This window comes from Stomoxys calcitrans, chromosome 4 (assembly GCF_963082655.1).
Source record: "Stomoxys calcitrans chromosome 4, idStoCalc2.1, whole genome shotgun sequence".
Lineage (NCBI taxonomy): Eukaryota > Metazoa > Arthropoda > Insecta > Diptera > Muscidae > Stomoxys > Stomoxys calcitrans.
Window position 1 is genome coordinate 128,794,223 of NC_081555.1, and position 27,459 is coordinate 128,821,681.

The window sequence follows — 27,459 nt, forward strand, 5'->3', positions numbered from 1 at the left end:
CGCTGGGAGAGGTCAAGTTTGGCTTAACCATGTGCGAATGGTCCTGCCCGCCGATGAAGACGACGTCACCCAGGCTACTAGGGGGCATGGGCTGCCTGAAGCTAATGAAGCAGATTAAACTGCACCACTCGGAGGCTGTCACGGATGAGCTGGTGAGAGCTATTGGGAGAGATGACACTAATGTGGCCCTCGTTCAAGAACCGTGGGTACGAGGTAACAAGGTTCGCGGACTCAGATTACGAAATCTGAATCTCAATCGCTTATGCGGACGACGTCGTGCTGATGGTCCGAGGCAAGTTTCTGTCGACGATCAGCGAGATCATGGAAGGGTCACTGAGGAAGTGGTCGCGATGGGCTACCAGAAATGGGATGAGTACCAACCCAGGGAAGACGGAGCTAGTCCTATTTACGCGTAGATATAAGATACCGGAGTTCAGATTTTGGACGGGGTCACCCTGCGGCTGTCGAAGGAGGCGAAGTACCTAGGCATAGTCCTCGATTCGAAACTGTCCTGGAAGAGAAACACCGAGGAATGACGCCGTAAAGCACTGTGCGCTGTTTACTTCTGCAGGAGGAATTTCCGACTACCTGGCCCCAGTGCCAACTGGAGTGAGGGCATTCGCGATACGTTTTCCTGAGAGGGACGAATGGAGGACGGATGGTGTACTTGAGGAGGATGAGACCTCGCACAGATGGCACCAAGATGGAGTCAGGGACTAGATTGGGGGTCTACTCGATGCACTCAATATCAGTGTGTCTCTGGGACTGCCGGACGAGTGTACGGTCTTTCAGGCAGAGGTCTGTGCCATTGCAGTGGCCGCAAGAGAAATTCTGGTAAGAGGCTTACCGCCCTCGAAACTCAAAATTTATGTGGACAGTATGGCGGCGCTCAAGGCCTTGGGGTCGAGATGAAGGCGGACAGTTTGGAATCCCTGTATATGCTCCGGGCCCACGAAGTGACACTGACATGCGTTCCTGGGCATAAGGGGATTCCAGGAAATGAGAGGGAGGACGAGTGCGCCAGTAGGGGTTCGTCTGCGCCGGGCGGACCAGTCGTCGGTCTTGCCTACGTGCCATTTGTCGAGCTATTGAACACAGTAGATGGGATGGCCAGGGCGGCGTCGGTGGCAAAGTGGCACTCGGTAGATGGTTGCCGGATTGCGAAGGTGCTATGGCCGGTCATCGACCGGAGGAGGACGAGGAAGTTGCTGGCGTTAGATAAGAGGTCGATGAGTACTTTGACAGGGACACTGTGCCATAGACCGCATGGCGGCGCACTTGGGATATCGCACAATGACTTCTGTAGGATTTGCATCGATGAGGATAAGGAGGAGACTACCTAGCACTTGCTGTGTTCCTGTCCGGGTTTGCAGAGACGTAGGCTCTCTTTTTTGGGGAGCTGTTTCTTCTGTGATCTGGTTGAACTTGAAAATGTACCTCTGGTATCTCTCCTAAGGTTTGGTGAGGGAACAGGATGGTTCAGACGTGGGGTGCCACAAACTCCGGCGTAGGTAGATCCGTGCTTGCGTAGTGACGGGCGGTTCTTCACCCCCCGCTCGGGGTTCTCCACTCCTCTTTCGTGTATAACCGTTAGTATGAGGTCTCACATTTTCTTTTTCTTCCCTTCCCTCAGTCTGGGGTACCACAATGGGCCAAACTGGCCTCCGAGTGAACTCACCTTTAGTGGGCAACCCATTCAACCTAACCCTAATTGAGCTTAAATCTTGAATCGGGCAGCATACATTGATAAGTGAGAAGTTTGCCTTTTTCCTCAATGGAATGTTTATGAGCAAATTTGCATATACCACAAGCTATTTACCAACAAAAATGCAAAAATCCATGATAAAAACCAAGTTATTTTTAAAATCATTTTGTATATCCTCCACCATTGGATGGGTGGATAGCAATTTCATCATTCCATTTGTAAAACATCGAAATACTAATCTGAGACTCAACAAAGTATATATATATTCTTGATCGTCTTGACATTCTGAGTCGATTTTGCCATGTCCATCCATCTGTCTCTCGAAAGTACGTTAACTTTCGAAGGACTAAGTGTAGATAATAAGTGTAGATCTGTTGGGATTGTAAATGGGCCATATCGGTCCATGTTTTGGTATAGCTCCCATATAAACCAATTGCACCTATCGAGCCTCTAGAGAGCGCAATTCTTATCCGAATTGGATGCAATTTTGTACTACGAAGGTTTCTTGAACATTAAACAGATGTGGCAAGTATGTTCATGGGCAAATTTGAATTTTCCAAGTCTGGTCCCAATTGGTTCAAAACCTGATAAAGCTTCCATAAAAACCGATCTCCCGATTATACTTCTTGGCGTCTAGAAGGCGTAATTTTTATCCAATTTTGCAGGGATTTTGAACAGTGACTCTCCTACAACCTCCAATATAGCTTTTAAGCCCCTATGGGGCGCAATTCTTATACGATTTAGCTGAAATTTTGTACAATGACTTCCAAAATCCAAACCAAATATGCTCAGGCTATCGGCCCACAACCTGATATAGCTGCAATAGCATAGCAATTCTTAACCATTGTTTGCCTTAAAAGAGATAACGTGCAAATAACTTGACAAATGCGATTCATGGTGGAGAGTATATAAGATTCAGTCCAGCTGAACTAAGCACGCTTTTATTTGTTTCAGTGTATGCATGTGATAAACCTATTGTGTAATGGCGCCCCATTTGTAGCATATGGTAAAACAATAATCAAGAAAATAATACCCACATTACAGAATAGTCTGGTCAACAAAAACTCTTCAATGGAAACGAAGAGGTCAAGAAAAAAAGAAATAAATCATCATATTTAAATGCATAAAATTCCATGCTTTGCTTTTCTCTTCTTTTTTGTTTTCATTTATTTTATTACAATTTTTCGTAATTATTTTCTTTAATTTTTTTACATTTCTTACTAATAACATAAAAACACATTTTCAAATATTTATATTCACTGGTAGACGGATGAAAGGGAGCAGGGGGTGTGGGATGGGGTTTGATGGCTGATATATAAATATCAATTCTTTTGGTTTGTTTTTGATAACTTCTTCAATTTGTGTATGATAATGGATGCAATATTGGTATGATGTAAATTATGAAAATGGATGGATTCAAAATTCTAATGTACATGTTACACAAAATAATAATAAAACGATTTATTTTGTAAATTTACTCTTTTCGTTTTTTGCTTTTGCTTTTTTCTTTTAAATACATAAATATTTACTTAATACATAGTTAACTTTAGCAATAAAAACACATTGGTATTACAAAATTAAAATTATAAAAAAAATTAAAACAAAAAGATTTTTTTATTTTTTCAATAGTATTTTTCGTATTTTTCGCATTTTTCAATTGATAAAAAAAACTTAAATAAGAATTCAATTATAATAAAAATAACTTAAAATTAACAGAACAATTTGTTTTATGCTTTAAATGATAAACATAAGAAAGAATTACTAATAAATGCTTATGTGTTAAACGATAGCGAATAAAAAAAAAAACAATTCTTATGCATTAAAATTTCGGTAGATAACTTTTTGTTATTTTCACTTTTCATTTGATTTTTTGTTTTGTTTTTAATTTATGTAAAATTATACGAATTTATTTATATAAGTATTTATATAGTAAGATAAGGAAGATGACTGAATTTTTCTCTCATTTTGATTGATTGATTTCGTTTTCAAGAGTTAAAAAAATAAAAAAATAATTAAAGAAATTATATATAAATATATATAATTTTTCGTATAAATACATAGATATATATAGGGTTTCTTATAGGTAATATACAAAACGAAGGAGGGGAGTTGAATGATTTCTTTTTTTTAATGACTTGTGTTGTGGTATCATTTTAATAACACATTCAAAGAGAAAGCGTTTTAGGAATTGACGATGATACGAGGATTATTTAAATTTGACGACTAGTTGGTGTAAAATTTAAGAAGATTTTGGTTTTAAGTGTGATTTGATTATTTGTTGAATATCTAATTCATCTTGCGATAGAAATTATTGATCATGATAAATATGTTATTCAAGTTTGAATGTCGTATTCTGCTTGCTGGATTAACTTATGGAGGTACTTTTATCCTATTCAGCTTCTGAATTATTTAATAATATATAAATGTATACTATATAATATACTATTCACCTTACTAAAATAGTTATTAACCACGCTGAATATGTTATTCACCTTGCCGAATATGTTATTCACCTTACTGAAATAGTTATTAACCTCGCTCAATATGTTATTCACCTTCCGAATATTCTATTTAGCTGTCTGAATGTTATTCACCTTGCAGAATACATTATTCACCTTGCTGAATATGTTATTCAACTTGTTGAATATGTTATTAAACTTACTGAATATGTTATTCAGCTTGCTGAATTTGTTATTCAGCTTGCTGAATATGTTATTCATATTGCTGAATATGTTATTCAACTTGCTGAATATATTATTAACCTTGCTGAACATGATATTCACCATGGTGAATGTTATCCACCTTGATGATGATATGCGGTTTATTTAAATTTTACGAATAGTTGGTGTAAAATTTAAGTTGATTTTAGTTTTGGGTCTGAATTGATTATTTGGTGAATATCTAATTCAGCTTGCGATAGAAATTATTGATCTTGCTACATGTGTTATTCAACTTTGAAAATCGTATCCGGCTTGGTGAATTATCTAATGCAGCTATTGTACTTAGCTTCTGAATTATTTATTAATATATAATTTTATAAGCTGAATATATTATTCACCTTGCCGAATATGCTGCTAAGCTGTCTGAATGTTCTTCACCTTGCAGAATATGTTATTCACCTTGCTGGACATATTATTCACCTTGCTGAATATATTATTCACCTTGCTGAATATGTTATTCACCTTGCTAAATATGTTATTCAACTTGCTGAATATGTAATTCAACTTGCTGAATATGTTTATCAGTACGGCCAGAGTCGCCTGTTATTAGTATTACTTTGCACTGGAAATCTATACAGTACATTTGACTTGTTCTGGGTGAAGCGAAAATCAGAAACCTCCGAAGGAAGCTCTACTATCTTCCTTCAGGTTGTGATTAATGCACAAGAGCTTTTTGTGACAAAATTTGCTGTGTTTATTTTAGTCCTATCTAGTGCAAGTCAAATGTGGTGGTTGGAGTTACAGTGCAAAGTTGTACTGTATAGTTATTGATATCATGCGATAACAAAAAAAAACAACCGATAAATTGTAATTTGCACTATATACTACTTAAATAAAATACAGCAATTGATTCACTTTATTGTCTCCATATTTGTATGTATATAATATCGATAAAACGATAAAGGTCCAGAATAATGGCGGTATTTTATTTTAGATTCACGTTGGATTTACTGCAAAGAAATACGGTGCACTGTTATTGATTTCACCCGATAATAGTTATCGATATCATCCGATAATTATTATCGATATCATCCACTTATAATTATTGATATCAGACGATAATGAGTATCTATATCAACCGATATTAATTACCGATATAATTCGATAATAGCTATCTATATCATTGGGGCATTGTTATTTATATCATTTGATAAAAGTTATCGATATTATGCAGTAATAATTATTGCTATCAGACGATAATAAGTATCAATATCAACCGATAATAACTGTCGAAATCATACGATAATAGCTATCTACATCATCGGTGCACTGTTATTGATATCATACGATAATAGTTATCTACATCATCGGTGCACTGTTATTGATATCATTCGGCAAATGTTTTTGATATTATCCGATAATAATTATCGACATCATCCCATAGCAATTGTCGATATCATCCCATAGTTATTATCGATATCATCCCGTAATAGCTATCGATATGATTTGATAAAAGTTGTCGATATTATCCGATAATAGTTACCGATATACGATAATAGTTATCGATATACGATAATAGTAAAAAATATCAACCGATAATAGTTTTCGATACCATCCCACAATAACTATCGATATCATCTGTTAGTGTTATTGCATTGATAACATACAATAACACGTGGATAATACAGCAAGTTTATTTTATTTAAAAGGTACTCAATGATAATTCAACATATCAATAGATTTCGATTTCGCCATATATCTGGAAATACTATTGTCCGATAACAATTATCGTTATCATCCCATAATAATTATCGATATCATCCCATAATAACTATCGATGTCATCCCATAATAGTTATCGAAATCACCCGATAATAGTTATCGATATCATCCGATAATAGTTATCAAAATCATATGATAATAGTTATCGATATCATCTGATCATAGTTATCAATATTATCAGATAATAGTTATCGATATTATACGATAACACCTGTTTAATACAGCAAGTTTCAATTATTTAAAATGTACTCAGTAGTAATATCCTAACGGCAAACTTAATAATTTATTTTGTAATTTAACATATCATATTAACATATCATTTAACATATCGATTACGCCATATATTTGGTAATACATATTTTGTTATGCAATGGAAAACTGTCTCTGAACTGGATATTTATTTGTAAAAAACTACAAAAATCATTGTAAAACTGTTATTTCTATTCGGAGTCTCAGAGTGTAGAATACCGATAACAATCAATTACGATTTTTTATGGGTGGAATGGCTATACCAGACAGTAATTTGCGCTTTCGGAATAAGTCCTTATACGTGTCTGTTATTATTAATCTTTTTGTAACGATAAATAGGTTATTATTATCTGTGGTCCTATGATATCAATAACTAACCAGTGCAAGTTTGCACTGAAATTCTATCCAGTACATCTGCACTGTACTGGCATTTATCGATTCATACCAATAACACGGCAATTGGAAAGTTAAATATAAAATACCGATAAAACGATAACCGATAACATACCAAAAGCAAGGCAATTGAAAAGTTAAGTATAAAATACCGATAAAACGATAACGGTTTACTATAATTTTTTAAAGAAAGGCTTTACCGACCAGTTATTTGCTTTTACTTCAACGCCCCACACTAATCTCTTACAATTAATATTATCGAGTCATATCGATAACACGATAATCGTTAGCTTCAAATTTAATTTTTAAAACGTTTAAATATTTATGGGAACGTTAATCGTTAGCCTTTCAAACATTGGTTGCAATGAATCGCTCGATTGAAACGGATTTTTTTCTATGTAATCAGGTATAGAGAAAATTACTCTTAATCATGCAACGCTTTCTCTTCCGTTGTAGTGTCTTTTAAATGTACCACGAAAGGATTTTTAAAGGGGGAAAGGCAATTTGGATATATCATGGGGAAAAGTAGGGTTTCCATGATTGGGTTGGTTTTTGGTGTTTAGTAGATTAAATTTTAGTAGTAGTTGTTGTTGTTGTTGATTTTAGTAGATAGGTATTAAAATACAATTTTACTCTTCATATGTGATTGTATATAGGAGGAGGGGCGGGGGAGGTTTGCTTTGCGTTACATCTTTTTTCTTCTTATTTCATTAAATAATAATACAAAAAAATTGCCGTTAATTGTTAAAATAAATAAAAATGAATTACTTTAAATTAGTATATACAACAATCGTTTGTTTTTCTTTTCAGATTTGGGAGGTTGATTGGTTTTATGTTTGTTTTTTGTTTTCGTTTGAGGAGAGCAGTATCGAAGCGACATAGTGATAAGATCAGTAGTAATGGAAACGGCTCATAACCCTTTTGTATTGGGCTAAGGCCTAGGGTGCAGGAGGAGCCATAGGAATATATGCCAAATTGTTTGGAAGATGGAGGGGGGTTGGGGCGGGGCGGGACCTCTCTAGCTTTGGCTTTGATTGTTTGTTTGTTTGTTTGGCTTTCCAACCAAACCAAAATGGGAATTTTGAAAACTTTTCTCTTTTAGAAAAAAGTGGAGAATTTTCGTTTATTTGGTTGTCTTACACTATGGCTACTTGTGCCAGTTGTAGAGTTGGCATTTACCACAGCCACAGAAGCATAGGCAGCCGGCTCTGCAGCGCAAGGATTTGCTACAGCAGCGGCAACACCAACGCCAACACCAACAATAACACTACCGGTGCCACCGGCAACAGGACCGCTGCTACTGCAACCAACGCCAACGCCACCACCACTACTGCTGCTGCTGCTGCTGCTAACCACCAACGTTTTTTTGGTTAATGGGCCGGTGTTAACGGTGCTACCAATGCTGTTTGTCGCCATTAGTTTTTTATGCCCATAGGCGTTGTGCAGGGCCGTTGAGGGGGCGGGTGGGGCTACAACGACCGGTACCAGCACGGGTTATACGGAAATCTCATAATTCATATCGTATACGCTGGCACGGTCGGGTGTGGGCGTGGTGGTATTCGCCCTGGAGCTCATCATATGAGAGCCGCCGGCACCACCACCCTGACCCGTTAAAATGGCACCATTGTTACGATTTTGTGGCTGCTGTTGCTGTTGTTGTTGCTGCTGATGTTGATGATGGTGTTGTTGTTGTTGTTGCTGCTGCTCAAGCGTTTGCATTTCCATAGAATCGGTCATTTCGAGTGCTCTCACAAAGGACATGGGTCGGGTGGGAGTTTGTTTGCGCTTAATTTGAGGCGAGGGTTGTGAATTGCCAGCCAGGGCCTGGGGATTGGGAGGAAATACGGGCACACCGCCATGTATCTTAGGCTGATAGCCTTGACTGGCAGAGCTGACGGCACCAATACCGCCAGTACTGCCACTGCCCAGAGCCTGACTATAGCTGGCCATAGCCTGGGGCTGTGATTGTGATGAGACTGTAGATGAACCACCGCCATAGCGCAGCATATATGCCGGCGCCGAGGCTGTTGTTGAAGCCGAAGGTAATGTTGTAGGACTAGTTGGATTTGAACGATGAAATACCGCATGCGGTTGTTGCTGCTGCTGCTGCTGTTGTTGTTGGAAGTCGTGGATCACACCACCACCGCCACCTGGCTGCATGCGAGAGTGCGCCAATATAAGGGGATGACCTTGTTGGACTCCCCCACCTCCTCCTCCTCCTCCACCTGTGATGTATTGAGGCCCACCTGCACTGTGATGTTGTGGTTGCATGCTGTTTGGCATAGTGCCTGCACTGCTGCCAATACCTCCCATTGAGGATGGTGGTCCTGGCATCATCATGCCACCGCCGATGCCGCAACCTCCTGTACTCCCCTGAAAGCCTGGCGAAGTATCCTTCCACATGTACACGCCTCGTTGGGGACTACCAGCCAATTCGCGTATATTATCCACGGTATTATTGGAACGGGCGTAAGCCAAATCACCCACAGCAGGTCCAACAGCGCCGCTACTCTGACGTACCAATTCACCTTCGGAGAGAAAGCGTCTTTGAGGACTGCCACCATAGGGTTGTTGAGCTAATGCGGCAGCATGCTGTTGTTGCATATTGATAGCCCCTGGAAAAGATAACATTAGTAAAAAGCAGTCATTTGGGAAGTATAGAACAAATTTTTTCCACAATCACTATCTTTAAAGCACGTTGGGGCTTTTCAATATATAAGAATAGGGCAAAATAAAGTTTAAATGCGGTATGGCCATTGTGCTCTCTGAAGCGCTTCGCTATTCGAGTTGATGCGAGCAAGGCGTCTTCCAGACACCTATCCCCAAATTAAGATATCAGAACTCTACTTCCAAAACACTTTCATGTCAGACCCATACTGTCTCAGTCGATCTTTTTGACATGTACCTGGTTGGCTATGCGAGCTCGCTACCAACTCTTGATCGGCTACATGTCTGTTTGGGGGGGCTTTCCTCCTCGGTCTCAAATACGACTCAGACAAATTTTGCCCATTGATATACCGCAGCAGGGAAAGAGCAAAGAATCTGTTGACAATCAAACCCACGACCCCTGCATTGTTAATCCGAGCTCACCACCAACTCCTAATCGGTAATATATCTGTTTGTGGCGCTTTTTTGTAGGGCTTACCCCCCGGTGTCATAGCTACAAAAAATCAACAAAATTTTCAGCGGTGGTTATCCCCTTACAAATGCTGGGTTTCAACTTTAATCGGACTGCACTCATTGGGATGAGAGAAGTAACCCTTGTTCCTCATGGGAAATTTAGTTTAGATATCAGTGTTGTGAAAGCGACAAACCAAGCCCACTGTTAGAAATAGAAGCCACGATCCACAAAATCATCGGGTCAGCTAAATCGTGGCTGCCTCCGATTACCATTTTATTCGACCAATGACATACGGCCGGGGTGATCAATACATCTGAAATTATGAGAATATTATGGAACAGGTTATGAATTCCATGGTCCGGTATAATGTACGTCGGGGCTATTCCCATGCGAAAGTCGGACATAGATATACCTTGTACACAGCATCGCTAGTCGCACCTAACTTATGTAGCTACTCAAGGTCATACTGATCTCCTTTCTACTCTTTCTTAGTATGTAAGCGTGTCTGTAAACATATCTGTATGTTCCAGGATAATGTACAATCCGAAAGACAGGCATAGGCATGCCTTGTGCACAGCATCGCTAGTCGCGCTTACCTTACATGGGCGTGCCAATAAGCCTATCTGTTCCCTATATTCCAGGAAAAACTATGATCCACTACCTCGGAATATTTCCCATGCGCATGTCTTGCTCACAGCATCGCTAGTCGCACCTAACTTATGTAGCTACTCAAGGTGATACTGATCTCCGGTCGACTCTTTCTCAGCCTCGCCTTTAAGGGTCCCTCCCATATGGGAGCAATACAGACGATGAAATGCCGAACGATATCCCTGTTCTCGGTGCAGAGCAAGGTGGCACTTACTATTATATCATCCTACCAAATAGTGGCGGAGCCCGTACCCCGATAGACCTACAGACCATGTAGCGGGCCAGTCTCCGATGATATCCCGAACGATATCTCTGTTCTCAGTACAGAGCAAGGTGACACTTAGAATTATATCATCCTACCGAATAGTGGCGGAGCCCGCAGCCCGATGGACCTACAGGCCATGTAGTGGACCAGTCTCTACATCGTGAGGTCTAAACCCCAGATGGGAGAGAGGATGGCTCAAGGTGGCGATCCTCATCAAGATCCATAGGTGAGCAATCTCGTTCCGTTCCGTAGCACCGATCGCCGCGGAAACGTTATGGCCATTGGTTATTTATAGGCGCCAATGTCAAGCCTTGTCATATCGCGTTTCATACGCACTTAGTATTTAAGAAAGAGCTGGTGCCGCATGGCGTCTCACTGAGGCTCTTTAGTGTTATGGCTGATTGACCGCGACTGCAATTTCAGCTACATCGTATACGAATCATTTCACTATACGCAACCTGTGGATGCGCCCGATAGCCCTCAGCTGAGCTTCTCGTGCTGACGATGAACACCACACAAATTAGAGCTCAGAGTTTCACCCCGTCTGGTGCTCACAGTCATCCCGTGCCGGGAAGGTCTCCAAGTGAAGTGCCTAGTAACCGTGGTTGCTAGACACGTCTAAGGTCCAAGGGTGAATATAATGCGTTTACCAACGGCCCCATTTGCTGTAACCTACATATAAAAACCAATCCGATCACAAGTAGTTGGACGTGTTCATCTCCTTGGTTAGGTGAATTCCTTCTGACTTATGAGCACTCGATTAACAACGAAACTGCCTGCCGTGCGATACCCGTGATACCAGATTAAAATCTGCTGTCAGACTTCGTGATACCAGTTTAATTCCAAATATTCTCGAACTAGATACCTATGAACTTCTCACTTTTAGACCAAGAAACAGGGATCTTTGATTCCGCAGCACGATCAGCGCCAATCAGCAGTTCAAAGTCATGCTTCCTCAGCCCCAGCATAACCGACGTTTACTGCAACCCATAGCATCAGCCCACGCCTCATTCGCGGCATCACTGTAGAAAGCGCCCACCCTACCAAGAAGCTTCCACAGAGGAAGACTCACGGAGTTCAATCTGCAAGCAGGCATCTATTCGTTGTCAGTTCGTCGGCCGCTTCATTCCCCGATATCTCTTGACGACACAGGACCCAGCAGGGCCGCACTATCTTTTTCCCTGCTTCGAAGAAGCTCTGACAAAGGCTTCTGATAGTTTCATTGGACCGGCGCTCACGCATCGGAGGCCACCGTAGCGCAGAGGTTAGCATGTCCATCTATGACGCTGAACGCGTGGGTCCGAATCCTCGCCATCAGAAAAAATTTTCAGCGGTGGTTTTCCCCTCCTAATGCTGCCAACATTTGTGAGGTACTATGCCATGTAAAAACTTCTCTCCAAAGAGGTGTCGCACTGCGGCACGCCGTTTGGGCTCGGCTCTAAAAAGGAGGCCCATATCATTGAACTTAAATCGGAATGCACTCATTGATATGTGAGAAGTTTGCCCCTGTTCCTTTGTGGAGTGTTCATGGGTAAAATTTACAATTTGCAATAAGTGCAGCCCGATTCGAGTTTTAAAGCTCGGCCTCCTTTTTATAGCCGGGTCCGAACGGCGTGCCGCAGTGCGACACCTCTTTGGAGAGAAGTTTTACATGGCATAGTACCTCACAAATGTTGCCAGCATAAGAAAGGGAAAACCTCCGCTGAAATTTTTTTCTGATGTTCTCGCCAGGTTTCGAAACAGGAACGCCAGAATTCGAAACAGTGCCGGAGATATCACCCATCTTGGGAAACTCCCTGGTTCCCTCTACGGTGTTTCGACTTCTTATCCCTTAATTTCACAAATGACTGGCGACCCAGAGTTTCAGTCTTGGCTGGAGGGATGTGTTGGGGATGTCCTCAACTATTGTTGACCGTGTCGAATACCTTCGATAGGTCCAGTGCCATGAAGACCTCCTATCACATGGCCTGGGCTGATTGAAACCATGGGAAATTTTTGCGATGATGGCATGCAATGCAGTTGTTGAGCTATGCAGTCTTCGAAATCCATGTTGGTGGTCCGCGAATGAAAATTTTCCTACGAGGCTCGGTGGGAGTAATGCCTCAAGCGTTTTGGCTGATGGTGAAAGAAGGGAAATTGGTCTATACGACTCCCCCAAACTCGGGTCCTTTCCAGGCTTCAGTAGCGGGATCACTCTGCCCATTTTCCAGACATCGGGAACTATAAGTGTCTTCAAAGACAGGTCGAGGACAGTAGTAAGGTATTCAACTCCAGATAAATCCAGATTCTTCAGCATCAATGTAGAGATTCGGTCGGGGCCCAACGCCTTGGATGAATTGGCGACATGGATGACATTCGTAACTTCGCCCATGGTAAATTGTGATGGCTGTCCATCGGCTCGGAGACCACGAATGCGGCGAATGGTTCCCCTCCTTGCCCTGTCACTCTCGGAATGCACAATAAATTGACGGTTGAACAACCTGGCGCATCTCTTGGGATCAGTCACGGTTACGTCGTAAAAAGTGACTGAGGTCCTGTCATCTCGTCTACCAGGGTTCGAGAGTGACTTAACAGTAGACCACAGCTTGCCTAAAGAGGTGCCTAAGTTACATTGCTCCAAGTGTCCAGCCATTAATTCCGCCTATGTTCGTTGACTACCCTGTTTATTTCCAGGTTCAGCTCGCTGATTCTGGGGTTAGTGAGGTCCGTAAACGAATCCCATCACGCTCGTCTACGAGTACCACTGTCTGCGCCGGGAATTTCCTGTCGGCAACTAGCACATCCGAGGGAGGTGCTAGTTCACCGAAGCGGCGATTGGTGTACTCTCTGAAACCAGCCCAATCGGTAAAACACAGTCTCTTACTGCTAAGGCATAAGACCCCCAGGTCTCATGCGGCTTTCCCCGTTTCTGAGAGTACGGTGCAACTGACCCTTATTAACAATTGGATAAATGTCTCGGTTTTCACAGTGCTCCTTTAAATGAATCTACATTACCGATGTCCTCATCAAAAGAACTCCTCGAGTTTTCAAAATTAAGTTTCGGAATAAGGCTATTTTAACCGCACTCATTTTTTTATACTTCTTAAAGATTATGTGGAAAAATTTGTTTATTATCATTCAACATCTTCTACTTACCTTGTTGCTGTTGTTGCATTATGGCACGTTGTTGCATCAACATTTGTTGCTGCTGTTGTATTGTGGGTAATTGCGGATGCTGTGGTGGTAGTCCCGCCGATGATGATGAGGATGAGGAGACACCAACATTTGTTGTATATTCGTAAAAGGATTGCGTTGGATTTTGTGGATTCGCAAGTTGTTGCTGTTGTTGTTGATTCAAACCTATGAAGTCGGGCCTCCGTGGCTGTGTGGGTGTGCCAGGATTCGATCTGTTATTTGATTAAAACGATACAATCATCTCACAACAATTAATTGCTTTGAATTGGGTTGCGCTTTGAAAACAAAAACGTTTGTTTCTCTTTCAAACAAAGGGAAAAGGAGAGAGGGAGAGAAAAGATAAACTAAAAACAAAGCTCACAGAGAATGTTATCTCCATTGGAAGAAACCATAAAACAAAAAATATATAAAGCTTTGTACATTATTTTTCTTCTTAGTAAGGAGTTTGTTAGTAAGAAAGGCTATTAGTCTTTTGGTTTGGATTTTCAACAGAGCCAAAGAACCAAAAACCAAACAAAAGAAGCAGTGCAGACACATAAAAACTAGGAAAAACTTATATGGTATTCAAAGAATGAAGAACCGAAATGGAATAAATTTTTTGGTCGAATTAATCAATGGGAAATGTTGTGATTTTGTGGTGCATGGATATATTGCTTGAATGCATGATGTTGGCAAGGACTAATGCTATTGCTTATTTGTTAATGGTGTGCGAAAATGATGCAATGAAATGTGACATCGTTGCGGGTAATAATTTGTGTATCTTGCTACTGGTTGTTTTTTAAGCAAACTACATTTTTGTCGATTTCTAATGATTTTAAAAGATATACGACATTTTTCTACAGTTGAGTGTTGACTTAATGGAAAAAATATTTCAAACGATGTCTAATCTTAAAATCTATAATAGCAACTGGCATAGTGAAAAATGCGACTATATCAAGCATTAAGAAAGTGTTATAACAAAAATTTTAACTCTTACTTCAAAGGAAACTTTGAAAATTTCAGAAAGCTCTATAACAAACCGCGAATGTTATAGAATATGTTACATCTATAAGTTTGAAGAATCTTAAGGAAAGAAGATTATTTTAGAAGAAGAATCTTAAAAAAAAGTTCAAATATCTATTCCTAATCGCAGAAAGAACTATGCATAGCCTTCCTTGTATCCCTTGATTGAAAATCAATTGTTACCAATGAGGAAAGGCTTTTAATTATTACTCCTTTTTGATTCGTTGTCCCTTTTTATGATTTTCATTTGAATTGTGTTTTTAGTTTATCTTTTTCATTAGCTTTGCATCTTTAGCTTTAATGTTCATAGTCGTCATCTTCAATTCTTTAATATAACATCTTTGATATTTTCTTCATATACTTTAGCGTCTTAGTATTCTTCACAATTTTGATATCTATCTGCATCTTCATATTATTTTGATCAGCATGACTTTTTTATTTGTCATATTCATTGTATCTTCATATTCATCTTGAGATTCGTTTCTTTATTATATAATCATTCGATTTTTATGTTGCTATTCATTCCCCAACTTCTTTTCCATTATTTTTTCTTTTATCAATATGACTTTATTCTTTCTTATCTTCATGTTTCTTTCATATTCAGTTTCAAGTTTTATTCATTCGATTTTGAATTGATATTCACTGCTTAATTTTTCTTTCATGTTTCTTTCATTTTTTTCATATTCATATTCATATTCATATTCATATTCATATTCATATTCATATTCATATTCATATTCATATTCATATTCATATTCATATTCATATTCATATTCATATTCATATTCATATTCATATTCATATTCATATTCATATTCATATTCATATTCATATTCATATTCATATTCATATTCATATTCATATTCATATTCATATTCATATTCATATTCATATTCATATTCATATTCATATTCATATTCATATTCATATTCATATTCATATTCATATTCATATTCATATTCATATTCATATTCATATTCATATTCATATTCATATTCATATTCATATTCATATTCATATTCATATTCATATTCATATTCATATTCATATTCATATTCATATTCATATTCATATTCATATTCATATTCATATTCATATTCATATTCATATTCATATTCATATTCATATTCATATTCATATTCATATTCATATTCATATTCATATTCATATTCATATTCATATTCATATTCATATTCATATTCATATTCATATTCATATTCATATTCATATTCATATTCATATTCATATTCATATTCATATTCATATTCATATTCATATTCATATTCATATTCATATTCATATTCATATTCATATTCATATTCATATTCATATTCATATTCATATTCATATTCATATTCATATTCATATTCATATTCATATTCATATTCATATTCATATTCATATTCATATTCATATTCATATTCATATTCATATTCATATTCATATTCATATTCATATTCATATTCATATTCATATTCATATTCATATTCATATTCATATTCATATTCATATTCATATTCATATTCATATTCATATTCATATTCATATTCATATTCATATTCATATTCATATTCATATTCATATTCATATTCATATTCATATTCATATTCATATTCATATTCATATTCATATTCATATTCATATTCATATTCATATTCATATTCATATTCATATTCATATTCATATTCATATTCATATTCATATTCATATTCATATTCATATTCATATTCATATTCATATTCATATTCATATTCATATTCATATTCATATTCATATTCATATTCATATTCATATTCATATTCATATTCATATTCATATTCATATTCATATTCATATTCATATTCATATTCATATTCATATTCATATTCATATTCATATTCATATTCATATTCATATTCATATTCATATTCATATTCATATTCATATTCATATTCATATTCATATTCATATTCATATTCATATTCATATTCATATTCATATTCATATTCATATTCATATTCATATTCATATTCATATTCATATTCATATTCATATTCATATTCATATTCATATTCATATTCATATTCATATTCATATTCATATTCATATTCATATTCATATTCATATTCATATTCATATTCATATTCATATTCATATTCATATTCATATTCATATTCATATTCATATTCATATTCATATTCATATTCATATTCATATTCATATTCATATTCATATTCATATTCATATTCATATTCATATTCATATTCATATTCATATTCATATTCATATTCATATTCATATTCATATTCATATTCATATTCATATTCATATTCATATTCATATTCATATTCATATTCATATTCATATTCATATTCATATTCATATTCATATTCATATTCATATTCATATTCATATTCATATTCATATTCATATTCATATTCATTTCCATATTCATTCTTCTTTTGTTTTTGATATTTAACCTTCATTTCATTTTGCAGTTCCATTCTGAACAGCTACAGCTTGAGCTTCATATTCGCTTTCTTCATCTTCTTTCCAAACTTTATTTTATCCTTCAATATCATTTCATACAGCGGCATTTTCATATATGCCGTCATTATCTTCTTTCTAATATGTTGATTTTTTCACATTCATAACCAAATTCAAGTTATATTTTTATCTATTTTAGTATTTAGTATCTATATTAGTATTGATATTCATCCTGCTATACATTTATCATTTGTATGTACATTCTGAGCATCTTTATTTTTGCTTTCATATTCAATCTTAAACGTATGTATCATATGCAAATGAATGAACACCATTCGAAGGATTTATAGGTACATATTCTTATTTGTCATCATAATCTTCTTTCTGATCGCACTTTGTTTCCTTAATTTTCATCTAAAATTTCAAACATTGTATGTTTATTAGATTTTCATGAAGCCATTCATTGTTCAAATCCTTTTTATTCATTGGAATGATCATTGTGAGCATCTACAGCAACATCTTCATATCGTGTTTTTTCTTATCTTATTGTATCCTTTATATTGATATTTATCTGCAATATCAAAACTTATTCATATATCTTCATATTCGTCAATGTTATGTTTTTATCATATTTTCATTTTGTTCATTCATATTCAACTTAATACCAAAGACATATTTATCCATCCGATTTTCATATTGATATTTTCATTCGGAACGTATACAGCTACATTACCGCCTTTGAATTAATTTTTGTCTTTATGTTTTTTTGTATTTGTCTCTGCAGTTTCATATTATGATTTAAAGTTTGAACTGATTCTTGACATCCATAATCAACTTGACAACTTGAAATGATATTCAGCATTTTCATTATAATCTGGATAGACATAATTTTCTTCTTAGAATTGCAATATTGACGTTGGTTTGTATGTACAATTTTATTACCTTTTTGATTAAATGAATATAGATCCTGAGTCCCATTTTGTCTTCTTTTCAGTCATAGTTCTCCCCATCATTTTCCTCCTTTACTTTTATAATATTGTTTTGTATGTTTACAATCATTTGTTTTCATTCATATTCTTTCACTTTTTATTCTGAAGAAGTAGATTTTTATTCTAATATTTATCTTCTTCATAAAAATTACTTCACTCTTTCCTTAATTTTCAATAACTAAAGTCTTCATCATTTGGTTTAATGTAATCTTGATTTCCTTTTAAGTCTTCTTTATTTTTATAATAATAATTCCTTTTACTTTAATATTGATTTGAATATTCTGCATCTTGATTTAATCAATTGAATTTTAATTCCAATCTTGATTTGTGTATCTTTATCTGAACCTTCTATTAAGTTTGATTAAGTTTGACATAAAATCCTTATCCTCATCCTCATCTCCATTGAAGTCACTATCCATATTTTTGTTTATCATGATACTAATATTCACTTTCATATAATTAATTTTGATCTTTAGCTGCATTCTTCACCTAGGTTTTTCATAAGCACATTTAAATTTCACTAAGGTTTTCAACTTATTTTTAATTACCTTCATATATAAGTTGATTTTTGAAATTTTCTATCTTCAGTGGTTATTTTACACATTAGCTTCAACTTAAATTGTATCGCAAATTGAAGTTATATAGCCAATAGACAGAAATAGACTTATGTCCTTATTTACCAAACTTAATGAAGCCTTAAATTAGATTTATTTGGCAATTCTATAAAGGAAGTCTGTCAAATAAACCTATTTCAAATCTACATTTAGTTTTGTGAATACCGGCGTTAAACTTCAAATAAAACGTCAATGTAACTTTCAATAATTATTTAAAAAATTTCATTATTTTGAAGTGAAGCGACTGATCTCGAATGAACTCCAAAGACCCAAAGACTGTGGTGGTGGAATCAGGATGTAGTATATTGCTTGCTACTGAGACCACTACTGGTGGAGTGGCTGCACTAGCCGACAGGATTCAATATTCAAGGATTTCCTAAAATCCTGAATCCATACTTGGGAGACTAAGGGACTGTAATCCCAATCTTTCAAACACCGAAGGTTGATAGATTGGATGAGGCTGATGGCGATCCGAGACATGCATAAGGTTATAGATCGATGCAGGCTATACTTGAAGCGTATGTTGGAAGTCATTGTGCAAAATTTCGGCCAAACCGGATAATTGCGCCTTTAAGAGGCTTAAGAAGCCAAATCGGCCGATCGGGCGGATCCTCTCCAAAACCATAATTTTTAGACACGCCATATCTCAGAGGTGAGGTGCTGCAATTTAAGCAAAATTTTTTCTTGTGCTCTCTTATAAAAACAAAAAAACAAAAATTTGGTATCCAAATTTCAGGTGGGGTACCTAGGGTGGCCGCACCACCCCCAAAACTTAAATGAAATGTATTTAAGATTGGAAAACGTATCTTTTTTCACGTAACCAACGCGCAGGGAATGTCCCCTTTATATGCAGTGCATTGCGTTGGCAATTAGGAAAGTTAAGGGTTGTAGGGGGGAAAGAGGGAGTAGTGTTTATTGATATTCGTCTTAAATTTATGAACGTCTATGTTGGTGGGAAAGACATTAGCCAGAAGTCGATTCCACATACAAACGGGCGAAAAATTAATTTTCTCGGCAATGCATGGTTCGGTCGACTGGCCAATCAGTTACAAACGGGTGTGAGTTCCTGGCAAGTCTTGTATTCCTGGTGAACATCCTTACGTCAGGGATAAGAAGACGAATATCCCTGGAACACACGCCATGAAAATAACGATAGAGCAAAACAACACTACCCACATTCCGACGATGTTTAAGAGAAACAATACTCTACTGTCCACAAACAACCCCATCGCTCTCCATTGAACCCGGTCGAGTAGCTCCAAGGATGATGCTGGAGCTCTTGCCAATATATGAGAGTTATATTCCATCTTCAGCCTGATGTAGGAAGTATAGATATTGGAAGATCAGAAGAGGTGAACTACTTCCTGCTTCAAGAGCATCTGACTGCTCAATATCTATACCGTCGATAGATATCGACGATTGTAGCAGGTCAATGAATCACTTGTGAGAAAAGAAACAGCACTACGTCTTCTGTGCGTTAAAGTTTACTCTGTTCATTCTACCCCACTCGAAAATGGCCAACAAATCTTGGGAGAGCGACTCATTCAAAATGCGCCTCCTGTCCCCAATTTCTTGAGGACTGGGCCTATGGTCGAATGAATATGAATGATACAGACTACTGTCGTCGGCAAATAGGTAGACTGGATTCGAAATCGTTAATGAAAATAAGAAAAAGGGAAGGGGAAAGGACAGAGCCTTGCTCACCCGTCGACAATGTATACTCATCGGATGAGAATCCATCGACAACAACTCGTATAGTGCGATCTCTGAGAAAGCTCGATATAAATCGAACGAAGTTATTACCGACTCGCACTCGTATAGTGCGATCTCTGAGAAAGCTCGATATAAACCGAACGAATTTTTACGGACTGCAAAACCGACAAGCTTTGATAAAAGTGCACCGTGCCAGACCCTATCACATGCCTTGGAGATATCCAGAGCCACGACCTTACTCTCCTTAAAGCGATTTCTGCGGAACCCATACTGTCTACCACTAAAAAGGCCATTGGACTCCAAGTATCTCACAAGATTATGGTTAACCATACTCTCCATAACCTTGGAGTGCTCGGAGCATATCGCAATTGGCTGGTAATTTGCAGGCTTGTTCGCCCCACCTTTTTTGGAGATGGGCTGAACGTTAGCAACCTTCCAACGCGCCGGAAAAACTCCAGCACCGTAAGCAAGGTTGAAATGGTTGCGTAGTGGACGAGCTAGTGTCGAAAAACACTTACAAAAGACAAGTGTTGATATACCGTCCGGGCCCGGAGATTTATTAATGTCGAGATCCGCAAGATTGTGGGACCAAGTGTTTAGGGGACTACCCCTCTCCCCAAAACACCCCTATATTGGACATATTTATCGACCATGGCAATACGGGACTCAAATGAAAGGTATTTTGGGAGTAGAGCACAAAATTGATACCCACTTTCGCGACCAGGTTTTTTGGGGGTCCACCCCTTCGCCTGATATTATTTTTTCAGGGCTAAGTGTCTGGGGACCACCCAAATCACCCCTAAATCGGACATACATTGTTATAGACCATGGCAATATGGGGCTCAAATGAAAGGTTATTGGGAGTAGTGCACGAAATTGATACCCACTTTCGGGACCACGTTTCTGGAGGCCCATGGCTCCCCCTAAACCCACCAAACACCACTCTGAGGGCCTTCCCACTCCCAAATTCCCTATGAGAATATCGGTCTCCAATAAATTTTTTTAAACATCCGAACTTTAATGACCCTAAACCCTCTGAGCGAATTCATAGACCAATAAAGGATCAAATGGGGTTCAGATACAGACACTTATATTGTTAAACTGTTAGTCAAGTGATATACATATACCATTTTCGCAACATGGCATTTCAATAAAAGCTCTTTAATTGTCGAAAATAAATATTCAAAGGATAATTTTGTTCCATATATTGTAAAAGAAGGCGCAGCGGAAAGGGCCCGTTTCAGGTAAAAATAATAAAAAATATTGGGTTGCCCAAAAAGTAATTGCGGATTTTTTAAAAGAAAGTAAATGCATTTTTAATAAAACTTAGAATGAACTTTAATCAAATATACTTTTTTTACACTTTTTTTCTAAAGCAAGCTAAAAGTAACAGCTGATAACTGACAGAAGAAAGAAAGCAATTACAGAGTCACAAGCTGTGAAAAAATTTGTCAACGCCGACTATATGAAAAATCCGCAATTACTTTTTGGGCAACCCAATAGTAAATCAATTTCTTGCATTTTCGCTTTTTTATTATATATTTAGGTGAACCCACTGGGTTATGGACATATTAGAACCATATTTGACACGGCCGTTAGAAGTCGTATTAAAAATTTTTGTGTAAATTTTCAGCCAAATATTGTACAATTTCGACTTCTACAGGAAATCAAATCTGAAGATTGCTTTATATGGCAGCTATATCAGGTTATGAACCGATTGGCACAGTTATTGGTAGTCATAGCAAACCAATTGTTTCAAAATTTCAGCAAAATCGGATAAGAATTGCGCCCTCTAGAGGCTCAAAAAGTCAAGAAACGATATGGGTTTATATGGCGGCTATATCAGGTTATGAACCGATTTAACCCATACTTGACACAGTTGTTGAAAGTCATAACAAAATACCTCATGCAACATTTCAGCCAAATTGAATAAGAATTGCGCACTCTAGAGGCTCCAGAAGTCAAGATCTGAGATCGGTTTATATAGCAGCTGCATGAAAATAAGGGCCGATATGGCCCATTTACAAGAAGTATTTGTGCAAAATTTCAAGCAGCTAGCGTTATTTCTTGAAAAGTTAACGTGATTTCGACAATCGGACGGACATAGCTAAATCGACTTAGAATGTCAAGACATTCAGGCGGTTTGCCCCTCTTCCTTAGTGGAAATTTTATGGGAAAAATTTGAATTTTTCAAGACGGTTAAGAATATATATACTTTGTTGGGTCTCACATCAATATTTCGATGTGCTACCCACGGAATGATGAAATTAGTATAACTCCTTTCTATTTTGGAGTATAATAATGTTTGTTTCCTACTAAAACGCATAAAATTAAATTTTCTATATTTCATAGCTTTAAAAAGCCAAAACTAAGTGCAATTAAATCCTATACCACAGCTAAATGAAATTAAACTATGAAAATAAAAATTGTACCATACAACAACATATAAACCAATTAATTGCATACTTTTAGGTGCAACTGAAACATTTAAATGGCCTAAATCCTAATGATATCTAAAAAATATTTTCCAACTTATACGGAATGTGAAGAGAAAATAAGAAACATAAATGGACAACCTCAAAGTTATACAAAAATGTAAAGTATGTATCTTTATGTAACGAAATATAAAACAAATATAAAAATATGATATGAAGAGATGTACTATTTATAATTTTGTATAATATAGGCGAAAGAATATCATTTACAAAAACCCAAATCATGGAAAATGACACATTGATGAAAGACAACGCAGAGACAGGACAAAATCCGAAATGGCTGAAAGACATTTGTTGATGTTCATACAGACTAGTATATGTTTGTTATCACATGTTCAAAATTTTGAAATGAAATATCTGGAATTCAGGAAACGGAAACGAAAGCGAAACACAAAAAACACATATGAGATTCGAAAGAAATGATTTTTATAGAAAAAGCCGAGTAGTTGGGAAATTTAAAAAAAATTAAAATACTTAAAAAACTCAAAAGCAAAACTCAAACTCACCTCCATTGATATTTGGATGAAAGAAAAATTAAAAATTTTAGGGCAAGTTGCAAAGTAGAGGTAGAGTAGTAGGTGTAGACTAGACGCAAAACGTTTTGTTTTATACAGAACAAGGCTTGTTGTAGTAGTAGTAGTAGTTGTTATTTCTTGTTGTTTTTTTTTTAACAATGGACGGAGTTGTTTTTGTAGTGGTTGCGTTTACAAAAACAGAAGTTTATTTTGTTTAAAAACTAAAATTAATTTTTCTTATTTTTTTTTTTTTTGGTTTTGATATATCTAGTAGTTGCCTAACTAGATGTAGTTAAAGTAAAAAGGAGTATAGGAGGTGTTTGATAAATATATTTTTTTTTTACATTTAATACAGGGAGTGAGTTGAGGTGTGTAGTATCTGTGTGCGCGCACTCTCTCGCTTACTTTCTTTCAATTTCTTATAGAAATATTTTACATGATTTTTCTTTTTGGTTGATCACTTTGGGCTTAAAAACAAAAACAAGGAAAGAAAAAAGGGGGAAACATTGATTGTTTTGCGTAGATTATAGAAAGTATATAGTTTCAGTAAAACAAAAATGGAGAATGAAATTATTTGAATTATTAAATAATAAAGAAAATTTTGGTATACGTTTATAATGAAGAAGAAAACAAATAATGACTTGAAAGTATGCTTTATATTCACTTATACACTGTTTGACCCAAAAGTATGCTATACTTTTTTGATCGCTGCAAAAATTTTGGAGAATACAAATCGCATAGTCGTATATCTATTGTAGAAGAAGCTATGTATGATAGGCTTAAGCGAAAATATGAATTCTGTTTTTTAAAATTAACCATCCCAAAAAAAACAAAAAAAAAATAATAATATTTTAATAAATAGAATTTGGCATAGAATGTCTTATTATCATTGGACTCTTGATGTTTAAGTATGTAAATTATATATGGTATGAGTAAGATGAGGCATTTAGAGAGGCTTTGTACTACCATTAAATGTCTTATAAAGCATGATTTTTTACCCATTTTCTTTTTGGCAGCACTCGTTTAAACAGCTCACGCACGTTGCGTGTTTTGTTTCACTGTCAAACATCTTCAGTTTGGTCTATAATTTAACCATGAATCGTCTTAAAAACGAACAAAGCTTGCAAATTATTGAATTCTATTATTAAAATGCGTGCTCTGTTAAGAAAGTTAATCGTGCGCTTCTTCTATTTTATGGACGAAGCTCATTTTGGCTTAAAGGGTGCATAAATAAGCAGAATTGACGATTTTGGAGTGAAGATCACCCAGAAACATTGCAGGAGCGCTACCAATGCATCCAGAAAAAGTCACGGTTTGGTGCGGTTTATGGGCTGGTGGCATCATTGGACCGTACTTCCTCAAAGATGATGCGAATCGTAACGTAACTGTGTAACTTTATTTTTTGTCCAAAATGCAAGAGCTTGACTAGCATGACATGTTGTTTCAAGAAGACGGTGCCACATGCCACACAGCATGCGTAACTATGGGCTTATTGAAAGGCGTGTTCGGTGAAGGGCGGGATCGGTCAATTCGCCGGCTAGATCGTGCGATTTAGACTATTTTTTGTGGGGCTATGTTAAAGCTCATGTCTACACAGACAAGCCCGCTTCAATTGAAGCATTGGAAGACAATATTGAATCATTTATTAGTGAGATACTGGTCGAAATGTTGAAAAGAATATACCAAAATTGAACTAAGCGGATGTACCACTTGAGGCGCAGTCACGGTCAACATTTGAAATAAATATTCAAACATTAAATTATATCGACCGTTTTATCGATTCAAATAAAGATTTCATGCATTTTTCTGAATTTTTTTTTTTTTGAAAAATTTTCCCACAGCTCTTAAAAAATCGCCCTTTAAATCCTTAATTGGCAAATAATACTTGATACTTATAACACTTGGAGGCCACTGTGGTGCAGAGGTTATCATGTCCACCTATGACGCTGAACGCTTGGCTTTGAATCCTGGCGAGACCATCAGAAAAAATTTTCAGCGGTGGTTCTTCCCTTCCAATGCTGGCAACATTTGTGAGGTACTACGCCATGTAAAACTTCTCTCCAAAGATGTGTCGCACTGCGGCATGCTGTTCGGACTCGGCTATAGAAAGGAGGCCCCTTGTCATTGAGCTTAAACTTGAATCGGACTGCACCCATAGATATGTGGGAAAAGTTTGAATGTATGTGTGTTTGGCTTTGGTAAACACAAAGACGAGTAAGCGAAGCACACAGAAATCAGTCTATCCGCAGCCGTGACGACGTAAAGACGCGAGTTAAAACCGAACGCCATTCCATTAGTTTACATTGATTACTGTTTTACTTTTCTATTGATATCAAACATTTTATTGTACTTTACTCTTAAACTTTAACTAAATATAAATAAAATAAAGGGATTTAAAAGAAGAAAAAAAGTGTCCACAAATTGGGGGCTCAACCGAAATAGAGTCGACTCAGTGAACTAAAACGACGATCGGCCAATAAAAGCCGCAGTGAAAGAAGAAACCTCGCGACGCGACTCGGTCGAGACGAACGGAGTAATTCAATGGTTAATGTGGAAAGGCGACAATCAGCCTGAACGGTTAAAAAAGAAAGAAAAAGAAAGGAAAAGACTCGACGAGGAAGTATATTTATTGTCTGCATCAAGCACATCAAAAGAGAAGAAAAAAGCAGAATAGTTTCTATCCACGAATGTCCAAGCACGGAATCACAGGTGTACAACTTCTTTAATTCTGCAACGCACACACTCTCACACAATCACGCAAAACGACGGTTGAATTTGAAAATACGGAGGTGGTTTAAATAACAACAGACGACGAGTGTATGTGTTAGTGAGAGAGAGACGGACTCTCGCAACCATACACAAAACGACGGTTAATTTTCAGAAGTGTATATGAGAACGCCGACATCCCAACGTTGTGTGTGTAGAGGCAAGTTGAGGAGAAGAGTGTGATTGTGTGTAAGACATTGTCAAGACACCTTAGACATTTGATACAATATCTGATTTGAATTGAGTGCACGTTTATGTGTTTGTGTGCAGCGGACAGTTCTTTTGAATATAAGAAAATAAAACTATAACAAAGACGCACACACACACTTGTGTAGAAAGAATACTCATAATAAATAAAAGAGAACCATGGCATGTTTAGGGGATTTTACGGCGGTTGACAATCGTTTAAGAACTGCCAAGCGTACGGTGGTGGTTGCGATGCATAAATTCATTTTTGGAAGAGAAGGAGATCGTGACAACCGAAAACGACTACGCTTGTTCGACGGCTTCGACTACGATGTAGACAGCGAAATGTATGCAAACAAAGCAACGTACATAAAGGCAAATTTGTGTCAAGCTGACCTGGTGTCGATATGTAACGCTTTGGGTATCGACTACATCGATGGTGATTTGTGTTTACACATCTTTAATAATCTGCGAAAGGGTGCAATGTTAGCTGCTGCTGTTGATGACGACGAAGACGATGATGAAGGCGACGACGACGACGGCGAAAGCAACGAAGACGACCGCACAATAATGAGAGCAGATAGCCAAGCAAGTGTTAGAGAATCAATTGGTGGTGGTTCACATAATGACAAGCTGTTGCTTGCAGGCGATTTGGTTCGCGAACAGTGTCTCAAAGCTGAAAGTGTTCACGTACAGCAAACAATGAATTGCGAACTG

General features: G+C 37.0%; 1 protein-coding gene across 3 annotated transcripts in view; it reads right to left on the bottom strand.

Annotated features, from left to right (window-relative positions):
* Nucleotides 1-2,819: 2,819 nt before the first annotated feature.
* Nucleotides 2,820-27,459, bottom strand: part of LOC106090321 (palmitoyltransferase ZDHHC8) — a 274,028-nt gene continuing 249,388 nt past the window's right edge. The window contains exons 9-10 of one of the 3 annotated variants that reach the window (XM_059368274.1): nucleotides 13,958-14,208; nucleotides 2,820-9,403 (exon numbers count right to left, since the gene is read on the bottom strand). In XM_059368274.1, the coding sequence (XP_059224257.1) occupies nucleotides 8,283-9,403; nucleotides 13,958-14,208 (1,372 nt within the window). In that variant the 3' untranslated portion in view covers nucleotides 2,820-8,282. Of the gene's footprint in view, nucleotides 9,404-13,957; nucleotides 14,209-23,110; nucleotides 23,633-23,781; nucleotides 24,258-27,459 lie in introns of those variants that run through there. The other 2 variants (XR_009398216.1, XM_059368275.1) reach the window with 2 other exon arrangements.